The sequence below is a fragment of the Condylura cristata genome, unplaced genomic scaffold (genome assembly GCF_000260355.1).
Source record: "Condylura cristata isolate star-nosed mole 26May11 unplaced genomic scaffold, ConCri1.0 scaffold00006, whole genome shotgun sequence".
In the NCBI taxonomy this organism is placed as follows: domain Eukaryota; kingdom Metazoa; phylum Chordata; class Mammalia; order Eulipotyphla; family Talpidae; genus Condylura; species Condylura cristata.
In genome coordinates this window covers 17,284,425-17,299,636 of record NW_004567107.1, presented here as the reverse complement: position 1 = coordinate 17,299,636, position 15,212 = coordinate 17,284,425, and the positions used below count along the sequence as shown (strand labels likewise).

The following is a 15,212-nucleotide window of genomic DNA, read 5'->3' as shown; positions in this document are numbered from 1 at the left end:
CTGCCATGCCATGTGGTCACCTCCAGGGCAGGCAGGAATCGAACTTATGCTGAAGTGGGTTTAGTTTCTTAGTGCAGTGCTCTAACTCGCTGTGCCATTAGGGAGGGCCCGACCTGCTTTCTTTTATGGCAGAAGATACTGGCGATGGGGAATTGGTGCCACTTCCTTAGTTCTTAAAATCAGAGCCCTCTCTTTAACTTCAAATTTTTCTGTTCTGCTTCAGCACTGAGATATGATGCGACCATTTAAAATATATCTTACAGGGCCCTCCTGGTGGCTCAGTGAGTTAAAACAGCACTGTGTAGCTGTCTGCAGCCACTGCAGCACGAGTTCAATTCCCAGCCAAGGAGGTGACCCACATGGCGCGGCAGACTTCTCCCGACCCACCTGCTGCCCTTCTTAGCAGTGTACTGCAGTCAATCTACCTGTTCTGCTCCCTACTCTGTCTCTGGTGAATCTTTTCACCCCGAGCCCCACACCTCTGACCTGTAATTCTTGTGCGTGTAAATAAATAAATCTTTAAAAAAGGAAAAAGCTGGTTCTCCCTGGTGGCGCAGCAGGTTAAAGCACAGCACTAAGAAGCTTAAGCCACTTCCACATGAGTTCGATTCCCGCCAGCCCCGGGGGAGATCCACATGGCATGGCAGACCTCTCCTGACCTGCTCGCTGCTCCCCTCAGCAGTGTACTTCGTCCATCTGCCTGTTCTGCACCCCACTCTGTCCCTGGTGAATCCTCTCATCCTCCGCATCTCTGGTCTGTACCCCGGTTCTGTATGAATAAATAAATAAATCTTTAAAAAAAAAAAGAAAGAAAAAGCTTATTAAAAAAATACATCTTACAGAGACATGAAAGTGCTGTGAGATAGCATGAAGTAAAAACAGTTGACTATGAAATTACATATGCTCTCTGGTTGCCACGAAATTAAATACATATTTCCAAAAGGAGACTAGTAGGAATGCAATAAAATCTTAACTTCCTCTGAGTGGTGGGAGGATGAATAACTCTTATTTTCTAAACTTTCTACAGTGACGATCTGTTCTTTTACACAAGCACACCCTATAACTCAAACTGTCATCAGGATCTTTCAGGGTTTTTTGCCACCTCTAACTCACCAGGATATTAATTCCTATTTACCCAAGGCCCTTGTCTGACTGACTTTCTGAGAGTGGGGGTAACCTGGTTCCTCTCAACCCTGCCAAGTTCCGGCCTTCCCCACTCAGCTCTGAGCACCTTTGACTGGGAGAACTGCCTCTGTCTGAATCTGCTGCCATTGCCCTCCAGGCGAAGGCCTGCGAGGGAGGGGCCAGACCTCTCGGAAAGGGGTTAAAGTCCTTCTTTGTGTGAATGGCCTTTTAGGGAGCAGAGGGGAGGGCCAGCTATGACATCACACTCTTCAGGCAGGAGGCGCAGAAGGAATCTGTCCCGCCTGAGCTGGTGCGCAGGAATCTGTCTGGAGAAAGAGACAATTCTGACTGGGGCCAGGAGGCGCACGCTCTGGGCAGGGTAAGCTGAGTCTGCTGACCTGTGCTATGTTTTTCTTTCTAATCCGAAAGGAGCGGGGGTTCCTCTTGGCGGCCAGAGTCTTTGTGGAGGAGGGACTTAGCGTCCGGAGGGCAGTGCTGGGCTCTGGAGTCCTTTCCTGCTGGAGAGCGAGTGGGCAGCAGAGTTTGGGCTGGAGACTCGCTTCTTTTTTCAAGTCTTGTAAAACATTCAGGTTTCACACAAAGAGGAAGCTCCGCCCTTGACACGCAGCAAAGACTTCCGAATCATCTGTGGCAGATAGCGCTTTTGAAGATGGTATGTGAGTGTGTTGTATAGTGCACACCCCTTTGCAGGGTGCAGGCAAGGAACTCTGCAGCACTGGTGATGGCTCTCTAGTCATCACCTTGTTTATTTAGTCAACAACTAGCCTTGTTTCCATGCTGCAGAACTCACAACATTGACCCCATGGCTTTAGAGATGTTGAGAAAATTTGGTGTGTGCCTGTCTCCCGAGGAACCCAGGGCATGGAAGGAGAACCTCATCTGGTCTGTCCAGATGTCCAGTCACCTGTGGACTAAGGGTTAATTACGAGAGTGTCTGGCACTGCTTTCTCTTCTCCTGGCACTCTGCCTCAGCTTAGTGGATTTCTGCTGGGTCCACAGTGGTACTCAGCTTTTTTGCTCGCAGCCACTTCTGGTTGGCCAGGCATGCACCCAACACCCTGAGCTATTTTAAAACCCCAAGAGACACAGATAGGTTATCCAGCACTACAGCTAGGCTTGCTTTTACTTTCTGCAGGATTAGTTATCCCCGCAAATTTCAGGTTGTTAGAGCCAGAGTTTTGTCTGTGGCCTTGAGCCTGCTTTATTCTGGAGGTAGGGAATGCCCTGTTGAAAGTTGGAAGTTTCACAGTGAAAAGGGCTTTTGGTGGGAAGAGTGTTCCAGGGGCTTCTTGATAGAACACAGCATGAAGGAATAAGTGAAACTGGAATTTCTTAGAGCTGAAATGAAGCATCTCTCCTCCTTCAGGGGAACCCCTGAAACCTACCAGGGTTCTCAGTCACTCTTATGGGGAGTGACTCACCCGCCAAGGCAGAAAAGCAACTGCTTCCTTCCTCTCTCCTCTCCCCTTCTCTCCCCCCTTACCCCTCCCCCCCCCCACACACTGTTCAGTTTCTTTCACCAAAAGCCCAAGTTGTAAATGTGTTCATCAAACGACACGTTAACATTTTCCAGATGCACAGCCTGCCATTCGAGCCGGTGGTTTTCAGCAGGGCAAAGGGACTCCACTCACAGGGCAGGCTATGGTGTTGGGGAGATCTGATTCCACTTCACTCTGACCACGCTCCTTCCCTGGGCGTGGGAGCCAGGACACAGGCCAGCCTTGTTTCTGATGAAAGGGGTTTCCAGAAGGATTTTCATCCTGTCCTCACGCCTGTACTTGAGGCATGAGCCGGAGAGAATAGCAGGATGGGGATTGCTGTGTGGGCCAACATCACAGCACCTCTCATAAAAAACGACTGGAACTGTGGGGGGTATAAACCTCATTTTAGAACTTTCCTAGTCACATTTTTAAAAAAGGTTTTATTTATTCATACAGAACTGGGGTACAGGCCAGAGATGCAGGGTCAGCAAGAGGAATCACCAGAAACAGTGGGAGCAGAACAGGCAGATCAATGAAATACACTGCTGAGGGGAGCAGTGGGGAGACAGGAGAGGTCTGCTGTGCCATGTGGCTCACCTCTGGGGCAGGGATCAAACTCAAGCAGCCACGGCTTGGCTTAGCTTCACAGTGCAGCACTGCAACCCACTGCTATCGCCAGGGAGGACCCCCTAGTCACATTTAACTGTTATGGTTTTGGGGCACGAAATCATGGAGGAAAGACCAAAAGACATTGTTATTACTACACCCCTGAACTAGGGGCCGATGGTATGAGTGGAGCCTGCCTGTCCTATACTCAGCCTGTACCCACCTGTATGGCTGGGATCTTAAGTCTGCCTGCCGTCCATCAGCCTGAGGGGTCTCCAGCTCCTTGAGGAGTGACTAAGCCCCCACCTCCTACCACCAACACAGGCTCAGGAGCCTACAGGCCAGAGGAAGCCTACAGGCCAGAGCGGGTGGGAGAGGAAAGGCTGCTTCAGACTGGAACGTGGCCAGGTTATCACCGGGACCCTCCCTTTCATTTCCTGGCCCAGAGAAATGAAACCTAACCAAGAAAGCCACCCCTTCTCAGACTTTCCCTCTCTGTTCCTTCACACAGGAGGGTGCTTCCCACTGTTTCTGGTGATTCCTCTTGCTGACACTGCACCTCTGGCCTGTACCCCAGTTCTGTATGAATAGAACCACCTGGCCGCCCCCATCCTGCCACTGGTTGGGGGGAGTCAGGGTCGGTGCAGCAGGCAGGAAGGGTTGCAACAAGCTGCAGGCCAGCTGCTGAGAAGCTTTGGTACAGTCAGCTTCCCTATAAACACTCTGCATCTGCTGTTGAACAGGCCTGGACTTTTCTTTCCAGGGAGTGCCATAACACTGGCTCCTGCCTTTGACTGTTTGCCCTCTTTCTTGAGGTGCTGCTCTCTCCCTCCAAGGCTGTAGGCCTCTTGCCCCTGAGGGGGGCCACCTTAACTCCCGGGACCTCCCACACAGGGCTTGTCACTCTGAAAGATCTCCAGTTCATGCGAATCCTGTAGAAATGCACTTTACCCTCTGCAACCTCTGTGTTCCCCTGCCACAGTCCTTGGGACTCCTCAGTTTGGGGAGTCAGTCTCCCCACACCTCCCAACTGTAGCTCCACCCTGGTGCCTCCAACTCGGCCTTGGAAATAGCCTGGGAGTTCTGGAGTCCTGAAAGAACCATCCTAGATGCTGCTGGGCCTGGCCATGGGACCGGATCTGCACCACTTGGGCAGAGACTGGGTAGGCAGAGACTGGTCTCATGGCTATGCGGAAGTTTTCTTTATTTGTTTGTGTTTTTTTTTAAAGATTTATTTATTTATTCATATAGAACTGGGGTACAGGCCAGAGATGCGGAGGGCTAGAGGATTCACCAGAGACAAGAGGGGAGCAGAGCAGGCAGATCGACGAAGTATACCGCTGAGAGGAGCAGCGGGCGGGTCAGGAGAGGTCTGCTGCACCATGTGGTCACCTCCGGGGCAGGCGGGAATCGAACTCATGGAGAAGTGGCTTAAGCTTCTTAGTGCAGTGCTTTAACCCGCTGCGCCACCAGGGAGGGCCCCTATGCGGAAGTTTTACTTCACAGCCTTACCTCTGTTCCTGGGCCAAGAGTGAGTTTATATTTTTGATGGAACTTAAAAATAGCTGGATTAAAGGATCAGGTCATCTATTACCTGGGGAAGAGGGTTTCTCATTTAAATGTCATTGAAACATCGTGCTTTAGTAGGATGTAGTCTGGGTTATTCAGTGCGTAGAAACCTGGGTGTGCAGCAGGAGCGGATGCTGGGGTAATTTGGGTCACCCTGTGCATTGAGGCTAGAAGCCCTGGAGGTTGAAGCTGGTAAGGGCATGTCAGGAGGTAACAGCCTGAGGGTGCTGGACCTTGCGGAGGCTGAGGGGAGGGGAGTGAGCAGCTGCCTCAGCCTCTTGGCTCCTGTAGCAGGGGACACCTTTCTGGTGTCCCCCTCGGTCCAGATAGAGCTCCTCTGGAACATGCACCTCTTTTGAGGTTTCTGCTGATGATATGTGCAGCCATAGGATGTCCTAGGGAGGAAGAATTGCCCCTGCTGTGTACATCACCCCAGCCAGCCAGGCGCCGGGGATCTGGTGTGTATTCTGTGACAGTTAAACAGGCTTCTAGATTCTCACCTGTGCTGCTGACCCCTGTGTGGGTGACGAGCACAGATGTTGTACGTTAACCCACACCCAGTTGCCTTGCGTCACTTGGAAACACTTGGGTAAATAGCAATTTTCTATATAACCTGGCTGTTATAATAAAAGGAGGTCTTAGGCAAGATTCAGGCATTCACACAGACATTTAAATTAAACACTATTTGTAAAAGTAGGTAGGGAAAACTTACAGCTCTCTAAGATTCTAGAGGTTCCAACCCCACCTTGCATGAAAACAGCTGTAGCCCTTTTGTTGCAGACAGGGGATTCTGTCCCTTACAGTTGGTTAAACAGCACCTTTCTCTGAACCAATGGTTGGGGATTGTAGTTGACAGATCTCATGCACCAACCCTAAGATTAGCCAAGTGCTCTCTCTTGTGTATCTATGTGTTCATGAAAAGCTAGAAAAAGTCTCTAAAACACAAATTTGAACTCCACCCCTTTCACCTCTAATATTCGTTGTGCTATTGACAAAAATCCCTAATTTCTTTGATAAAAACCCATTTCTCACCTTCATTGTGTCACTTAGCCAAGCCTCAGGGGTGCTGTGAGCCTTAAAGAGCTAACCCCACCAGGGAAAGCAGCCACCCATGGAGTGTGGGATTCCAATTGAGCCCATGCTGTGTGTGGCTCTCCCAGTGTGTATTCCGGGCAAGAAAGTCTGTGGAAGGCCATTTAGACTAATTCCAGGTACCAGTGTTATATTCTGTGGTCCCTGCCCAAGTCTTTTAAAGTAAATGGAGGGCATCCTTGCCAGCTGTTAGCTATTCTAGGAAGCCCGGAGGCCGGCAGACATTCCTGTTTGGGCTGGAGGTCTAGCCAGGGAATCCAGAAACCTCCCAGAGCCCCTTGGCACCTTGGTTTATCTCTGACCTTTGAAAACCCAGTGTGCTGTTTCTTTTTTGCATGGGGCATAGAATATTTCAGAAAAGACTTTCCAGTCCATTTAATGAAAGTGCATTTTATCTGACTCTGGAATCAGGTTCACTTTAAAAGCTTGGACAAAATTCTGATTTTTCTTATCTTCAAAGGAGCAATAAACATTTGGTTTAAGTAAAGACATCACTTACTTAACTAGTACCAAAACCACATTCCTGCCAAATTTGGATGGTGGGATTTCCAACTTTTTCCATTTACCTGGGATAGTCTCTGGAGGATGGAGCACATCAGGCCATCCTGCAAGAAGGTGGATTCTTCCTACTGAGAATGGGACTCATAATTGTTGCCTAACCACAAAAATTCAGCGCCCTGTTGCCTTGTTGTGAATCAATAATGTAGAGGTGTTTGTTGCAATACTCTGCCCTAATTAGGATTTAGAACTGCTGTCCCAGAAGAAGATGCAGTTGAATTTCAGGAAGAATTTTCTGTATTTATGGAAAGAAGTGGGAGGAGCCCCTGTAACTAACAGGAAGGGAAGTCTCTTTCCTGTTTACACCCCCGAGTGTCTAGATTTTTCAAAAATGGTATTGGAAAGGAATCATCTCCAGTGACACAGGGCCCCCAACTTCGACTTTTAACTGGTAATTAGCATTTCTTATAAATCTCAATTTGACATACCACAGAACTCATGAGCCGCATCATTCTGACTCAAAGCTAAAGGTAGTTTTTTTTGAAACTGTAAAAATGTACCGTCAGGCCCTCCCTGGTGGCGCAGCAGGTTAGGACGCAGCACTGAGAAGCTTAAGCCACTTCAGCTGGTTTTCTATCCCCGCCTGCCCTGGTAGGTGACCACATGGCGTTACAGACCTCTCCTGACCCGCCTGCTGCTCCCCTCAGCAGTGTACTTCATTGATCTGCCTGTTCTGCTCCCCACTCTGTCTCTGGTGAATCCTCTCACTGCCCCTGCACCTCTGGCTTGTACCCCAGTTCTGTATGAAAAAATACATACATCTTTAAAAAAAAAATGTACTGTCAAAAGCTATTCTCAGACTTAAAATTTTCAGTTGGAACAGATGTTGCTAGTTCAGAAAGTAGGCTGTGCAAGAGTTGATATAACTCTGAAGTTCAAAAAAAAGAAAAGCTGATGGGAGATCTGTTGATCCAAATTCAAACCCTTGAACTGTGAAACATTCAGGAGAAAAGGCACAGCGCTGAGGTAAGGTACAAAAAATGTACAGGCTCAATCACTCCTAGCTCAGATTATCAAGGACAGATGCATACAGGCAAGTAGACTAAGTAACTCCAAGAAGACTTACAGCTTCCTAGGAGTCTAGAAAATCTGATTGTTTGCCAGAGAAAGGACTGTCCTGAAGTTTCTTGTCACTGCTAGTCTCCTTGTCGCCTTTTACAGTAAGCTCCCTGTATGTTTGATGAATGGGTTAACACTTAAGTGAACCGTGGGATGTATTATTTGCCTTTTAAGTTCTTTTAATGTGACATTGTCCTCTTTCTTCTTATGCCAGCTTTTTAAAGTGTTTTAGTTTCAGTAGAGCTGAGATATTTAACCACATCTCAGTTCCAGCTGCTTTTCTTACAGTTTCTTACGTTTCCCTTTCTTCTCTCTAACCCTCCCACCCCTGCACAGTTAACAGGGACAGAAGGAACACTAATATTCTTACTCCCATGAAGACTATTAACACTAAATCATTGGGCCAAGTGAAGGAGGGGGTGGGGAGAAAAGTGTCACAGATAATATGATTTTCATTTTAGCAGTATTGTGTGTCTTTTTGTTGCTATGTTTATGCCAGTAATCGCTTTCTGTGGAGTAAGGCTAATGTTGACCAAAGCTTACTTGAAATTGAATGGCAGCCAATAAGTGTCAGACATTCAAATTTCCATAATTCTTAGTGATGCAGAAGTTACTGACAATTGCCTTCCCAAAAAAGGGTTTCATGTTTTTAAAAAGTCATGCATCTTTAGTTCCAAAGATAAAAGAACCAATGTTAATGTTAATGTTGGCCCAAAATAAAATTTAATTTAAATCTGTTAATTTAAAATAAAATAAAGATACTGACAGTTATAAAAACTAGCAGTATTAAGTGCCAGTCTTTCATAAAGGCCAGACTTAGATTGGAAGGTCATCTAAGACCAGACAGTGTTGACAAAGACAGGACACTCATTATTGTTGCATATTACTGAAGAAAGCATGTGTGTGTGTGTGTGTGTATAGGTGTCTTTGTATACGTGCGTGTATACACACACACACATATTACTGTTTTAAATCAGAAGAGGAATGTGGAAAATGAGGCGTGAAAGAAACCACCAATGTGTGGATACTGATATTAGTTTATTGATGACTGAGAGTTTTTTCAGCATGCTGAAGCAATGCACAGTGCATAGAATGGACTCCCATGCTTAAAAGTCAAATATATAAAAATACCAGTTGCACTGGAGACTTGAGACTTGAAAACTGACCATTCCAATTTATAACTGGATGATCTGCGATAATCCTTTGGTATGAAAAAGAAAATCATCCTAGAAGTTGAAAATTAATCAATTAGTGCCAAATAACAAAATCACATGGGAGTGATAACTGATGGAGAAAAGGATGCCTTTCAAAATATTAATGATGTGGTTTTTTTACTAAACAATAAAATTCAAGCTATCACATAGTAAACTTCTTAGGAGTTAGAGGGAGGGACCACTGGCCACTAGATTATCAAAGGAGCACACTCCTAACTAAGGGGTATTATTTTGAGGTCTTCTGGGAGAATAGAAGTGTACAGTCAGTGGTTTTGGTTACAGTATTTGTAATGCGCATGGTCAATTACAGGCCTGGCCTTGGGGCCTGGTAGCTGTGAAAGAGCCACTGAAGGAATCTATTGTTTTGCAATATTTAATTTTGGAAAAGATTTTCCGCAAAGTTTCTAATCTCTAGAATAATTGCATTGCATTGGCGGAGAATTGCATATTTTCAGATGATTTGTTCATGCAAATGGACTTCTTTTTTTTTTTTTTTTGCAGTTGCAGACCCACAAATAATCCTTGTATAATTCTGCAGGAGTTGATATGAGAGATTTTGGAAGACTCAGTAACAGTGGCTATATAATCACTTTCTCTTAGAGGATATTCAAGCTCTCACTTCAGATAATCTGAGTCTTCATTTACTTTTAAATTAAAAAAATGGGAACAGCATTTATGCCAGGTGCACTGGCCTTCCCGCCAACAAATGGAATCTGTAAAGTTGATGGGGTTAGTACCTGCAACCCAACAAAATGAATATGGGAAGGATTTCCTTCCAGTTAATTATCAGTTAGCTCCTTGGTGTTCACATGCAGAAGAGATGTGGTATCTAACCCTGACTTTGTTTTCTGTTTATTCTAGAAGCCTTCCCAGCTTTCGGAGGATGCTGTCCGGCTAAAGATCGAGAGAGAAAACTGTAGTGCCAACCTCCCGGAGCCTGCTCCCAGCTCTCTTCCCCCAGATAATAAAAACATGGAAATTGAGGTCTCTGTAGCAGAATGTAAAAGTGTTCCTGGCATCAACTCTCCGTCACATTCGCTGGACCACCCCTCCCCTTTCTATTCTCCTCCCCAGAATGGCCTCCTCGATGATCACCACGAATCTCTGGATAACGATGTGGCTCGAGAGATCCGCTATCTAGACGAGGTGCTGGAGGCCAACTGCTGCGATTCTGCTGTGGACGGAACCTACAACGGCACGTCCTCCCCAGAGCCCGGGGCAGCCGTCCTGGCGGACAGTCCCAGCCCCCCTGCGCACTCAGCCCAACAGCCAGAACCCACTAAGCGGGCCCCTGGCAGGCCGGCCCCGCCTCACATTGAACTCAGTGAAAGCCCCTCTGGCACCATGGCAGAGGGTGGAAGGGTCAACGGCCACTCCCCTGAGCGGCCCAGGGATGTGCTGGGGGACAGCCTGCAGGCACCTGTGAGCCCCAGCTCCTCCACCAGCTCCCGGGGCTCGTCCCGAGATGGGGAGTTCACGCTCACCACGCTGAAGAAGGAGGCCAAGTTTGAGCTGCGTGCCTTCCATGAGGACAAGAAGCCCTCCAAGCTCTTCGATGATGATGAGCGTGGCAAAGAGCAATACTGTGTCAGGAAAGTGAGGCCTTCAGAGGAGATGCTGGAGCTGGAAAAGGAGAGGAGGGAGCTCATCCGGAGTCAGGCGGTGAAAAAGAACCCTGGCATCGCGGCAAAGTGGTGGAACCCTCCCCAGGAGAAGACCATCGAGGAACAGCTGGACGAGGAGCATCTGGAGTCGCATAAGAAGTACAAGGAGCGAAAGGAGAAAAGGGCACAGCAGGAGCAGATGCTAATGCAGCAGCAGGTACAGCAGCACCCCCCACAGCCCCCGCCACTACTCTGCACGGCCCCCGCCTCTGGCTTGATGGAAAATGCAAAGGAGGACATCGTCACCGAGCAGATAGATTTCTCTGCGGCTCGCAAACAGTTCCAGCTGATGGAGAATTCCAGGCAGCCTGCGGCCAAGGGCCAGAGTACACCCCGGCTCTTCTCCATCAAGCCCTTCTACAGGCCTCTGGGGTCCCTCAACTCAGACAGGCCTCTGACCGTTTCGAAACCAGCCTCTGTCAGGGCTGCTCCCGAAGACAGTGGCTCGTTGGCGACCAAGGAGCAGCGAGCTAGCCCTGGCCCCGAGAGCAGCACTCCTCAGGGGAAGGAAGGGTCGTGTGGCGAGCCCTCCAAACGCGGGCCCTTGCCCAAGCCGTGGGCAGAGGACGGTGAGTTTACGAGCGCCCGGGCGGTCCTCACCGTGGTCAAGGATGATGACCCTGGGGTTTTGGATCAGTTCTCAAAGTCAGTCAATGTCTCCTTGACCCAAGAGGAGCTTGACTCTGGTTTGGATGAGTTGTCAGTGAGGTCCCAGGATACCACCGTCCTGGAGACGCTGTCCAATGACTTCAGCATGGACAACATCAGTGACAGTGGGGCCTCAAACGAGACCACCAGCGCCCTTCAGGAAAATTCACTGGCCGATTTTTCTCTGCCCCAGACTCCCCAAACCGACAACCCCTCAGAAGGCCGAGGAGAAGGTGGCTCCAAGTCGTTTAGTGATCACGGTTTCTATTCCCCATCCTCCACGCTGGGCGACTCTCCATCCATGGACGACCCCTTGGAGTATCAGGCTGGCCTCCTGGTGCAGAACGCCATCCAGCAAGCCATCGCTGAGCAGGCGGGTGGAGCTGTGTCAGAAACCAGCAAGGGTGTCGCACACAGGCAGGGACCTGAAGCTAGAACTGGCCCTCCCAGCTCAGAGAAGCCCCAGAACATGTTTGAGCCACCTCAGGTGTCCTCTCCTGTTCAAGAGAAGAGGGATGTATTACCAAAGATCGTGCCTGCTGAGGACAGGGCACTCAGGGAAAGGGGAACCTCCCAGCCATTGCCAGCAGTGCAGTCCAGTGGCCCAATAAACATGGAGGAGACCAGACCGGAAGGCGGCTACTTCAGCAAGTACTCAGAGGCAGCTGAGCTGCGAAGCACGGCCTCACTCCTCGCCACTCAAGAGTCTGATGTGATGGTTGGGCCCTTCAAGCTGAGGTCAAGGAAGCAGCGGACTTTGTCCATGATCGAAGAGGAAATCCGAGCAGCCCAGGAAAGGGAAGAGGAGCTCAAGAGGCAGAGGAGAGTCTTGCAGAGTGCCCCGAGCTCCAGGGCCAAGAACGCCCTGTCCCTGCCCTCCCGGACTTCCTGCTACAAGACAGCCCCGGGTAAGTGAGTGCCGCACACCTGAGGCAGGTGTGGTGGAAATTGGCTCGTTTCAGCTTACAGGTGTCTGTGTGGAGCTGTGTATGGGGCTGGAGTCACAGTCTGGGGGCACCCCCTAGGAGGTGAGCACTAGGGCTGTGCAACAAGAATGGGGGAGCCTTTCTTTCTGAACGAGCCCCGGGCCTGGGTGGCGTTTGCCTCTTTCCCGAGGATGCACTCACTCCTTTTTTTTTTTTTTTTTCATTTTGCTCTGGCCTTGTGTGGTACAGAGAATTGTTTTCTTTTATTTGAAGGAGCTGCCTCCTGGCTGCAGGAGGGGTCTGTGTGTGGACTGGGTGGTCACCATCAGTGTCTGTAGTTAAATTGGTGCCCTCTGATTTGGGGGATATGCGCTACTCGCCCCTGAATACGGGTTCCCTTCCCTGTAATGACAGTCTGATCATGGTGTTGTGGAGTAGCCCATAGAAGACTATTTTCTATATAATTTTGTCTTTAAAAAAAAAAAGATTTATTTATGCATACAGAACTGGGGTACAGGCCAGAGGTGCAGGGGCAAGACACAGAGTGGGGAGCAGAACAGGCAGATCGACAAAGTACACTGCTGAGGGGAGCCGTGGGCGGGTCAGGAGGGGTCTGCCGCGCCATGTGGGTCACCTCCCGGGCTGAGGATCCAACTTTAACCTGCTGCGCCACCAGGGAGCGCCTACAGTTTGTTTTCTTTTCAGTCAGCGCAAAGCACTGACTTTGGAATTGGGGCGGGGTCTTGTCCACTCTTGGCTGGGACCCCATTGGGGTTAAGTTCCTAGAGCTAAATAAAGACAGGGCTTTATTCACCTCCCATTGCCTTGATGGGCCCAATTTTGAGTACTTGGTAGGGAGGGTTCATGTTAGAGTGGTAGTTACTGTTGTTACTACTCAGGATGGTGGTTAGTTTTTATTTCCCACTTGGGTGGGCTGGCAGCTGGATCCATGCACCCTGCCTCAGGGAGGTGTTGCTCCAAGTCTGGGCCGAAGCCCATGAGCTGTCGGCTGGTTGTTCATGGTGAGATGGCTGCAGATATTGAGAGTAAGTGCTTGCAAATTCGCATAGCAATTTGGCTGTCTTGAAATCCAGGTGTGAGACTTGACTTGCATTACTCCTGTCATCGGTGGCATTGAACTTGCTCTGTTTACATCTTAATCCTGGTGCCAGGTAACTCTTCTCTTTATTAATTTTGGAAGTTTGAAACAATCTCAGACCTGAAGAAAAGTCCCCAGGTCTGGTACCAATATCTTTTTGACTCGGAACAATTGGAGAGCCAATTCCCAAATTATGCTCCATCACCCCCTTTTCTGTGGAATGTTCCTCATTTTGGGTCTGCCTGATGCTCTCACACAACTGCATTCAAGTTATGTGTCCTTGTAGGGAAGCCAGAGGAAAAGCCTTATTCTACGGAGCCAGGTCGTACCTAGTATGGATTTGTCTCATGATGAGGACAGACACTGGTTTGCTTCACGTGATGCTGATTTCCATCGCCCAATTGGGGGAGTACCTGCCAGGCTATGCACTGTCAACTTACCTTTTCCTTTTGGAATTAATAACTATTCTGTGGGGAGTTCCTTTGATGTCCTATCAATCTCATCTTACTTACCAAACATTTTATCTGTCATCTATTTAAGTCTCTACTGTCTCGAATTTCCTATGAAATTCAATGGGTTGTAATCCACTCTTCTCATTATTTTTATACTTCATTTGCTCAGCTATAGTCCTGGGAGCCCTTTTGAGCTACATTCAGTGTCCTTTTGACACGTCACCTTTTTCTTTGAACATAACCTTACTTTCTGGCACCAGGAAATGTTCCATCTGATCTTATTTTTTCCTAATCCTGAACATAGCCAATTCTACAAAGAACACTAGTATCCTTAGGGGGGAGCAGTGTTCATAAACCAAGATCTGCATGCTTGGTGTTCATTACAATTCAATCATGATTGTTCGCAGACACTTTGTATCGATGGAACTAGAGACCATGCACATGACTGGTGTGTGTCCGTCCATCCATCCAGCAAACTACCTACTTACCTGTCACAAGAACCATGAGCTCATCTCAATACTTTTAATTCTAACCTAATCACAAGGTTCACATTCTCTTCCACATTTGTAACCACCTTCTTAATATAAAATACCTGATTTCTATTACCCTCAGTATGTTTATTATTCTATCAGTCTTCTCCTGACACTTGTGTAACTAATCTCTTGGTTTCCTCACCAAATTTTGGCTCCAGTATCACTTTTTTTTTTAAGACTTATTTATTTATGCATACAGAACTTGGGTGCACGCCAGAGGTGCAGGGGCGGCGAGAGGCTTCACCAGAGACAGAGCGAGGAGCAGAGCAGGCAGATCGACGATGTACACTGCTGAGGGGAGCAGCGGGCGGGTCAGGAGAGGTCTGCCACGCCATGTGAATCACCTCCGGGGCCGGGATCGAACTCATGCGAGTGGCTTTAGTGCTGTGCTTCAATCCGCTGCACCACCAGAATCACTTTTTAGGTGGCCACTAGATGATCACCCTTCTTCCCCAACTTGGGCTCCAGCCCTGAGTCACATCCTTTCCTTGGCCCCTCCTGCCTCTACTCTGGCTCCATTACACCACTCTAGGCCGCTGTGTCTCTTCCCACATATCCCACTCCCCTCAGACACCACCCTGTCACCCCACCAATGACCTTTAGACTAAACTGCTAAGGAAGGAAAGTGAAGGTGAGAGGAAAAAGAGCACTGACTTTCTTGATATATACTCTTAAAATTATTTTAGGTAATACAGCAACTGAGCGTTTGAGGCTAAGAAAATTTGCAGGGGGAGGTTTTATGGGGGGTCCTTGCTTAACCAAGACTGGTTGACTTCGTTGTCAAATTACTTTTAAATTCTGTGGGCTTAGCACAGAGATGCAGTTAAGCATTGTGTACAGTATCTTAAACATTTTATGCCTCTTGAATTCAACTCAGTCTGAATCTTACTTCACAAGTTAAGTGGCTAAATGGCTTGTAGAAGAGCCCGCAGTCTGATGGAGGAAGGTTCAGCTTCTCGTATTCACATGGAAGGCAAGCCTTTAGGACCATTCCCTGGGTATTTTAAAGTACCGTTTTTCAGTGTCACTGCCTTTCAAGTAGGAGGATTATAGTTTCTTTCTCCTATAGTGATAGCTGGCTGGAGCTACCGAACCCTTCCTTTCCACTAGTTCACTCTGGAACCTTCTCAGTAGTACATATACTCAGTGGATCTTTTCTGTTTCT

At 48.2% G+C, this 15,212-nt stretch overlaps 1 protein-coding gene across 3 annotated transcripts in view; it reads left to right on the top strand.

Moving 5' to 3' along the window:
• The window catches only part of LOC101635968 (A-kinase anchor protein 2), a 384,285-nt gene that overhangs the window by 346,686 nt on the left and 22,387 nt on the right, over positions 1–15,212 (top strand). For 2 of the 3 annotated variants that reach the window (XM_012721381.1, XM_012721382.1), the window contains one exon: positions 9,587–11,945. In XM_012721381.1, the coding sequence (XP_012576835.1) occupies positions 9,587–11,945 (2,359 nt within the window). Of the gene's footprint in view, positions 1–1,473; positions 1,505–9,586; positions 11,946–15,212 lie in introns of those variants that run through there. The other variant, XM_012721383.1, reaches the window with a different exon arrangement.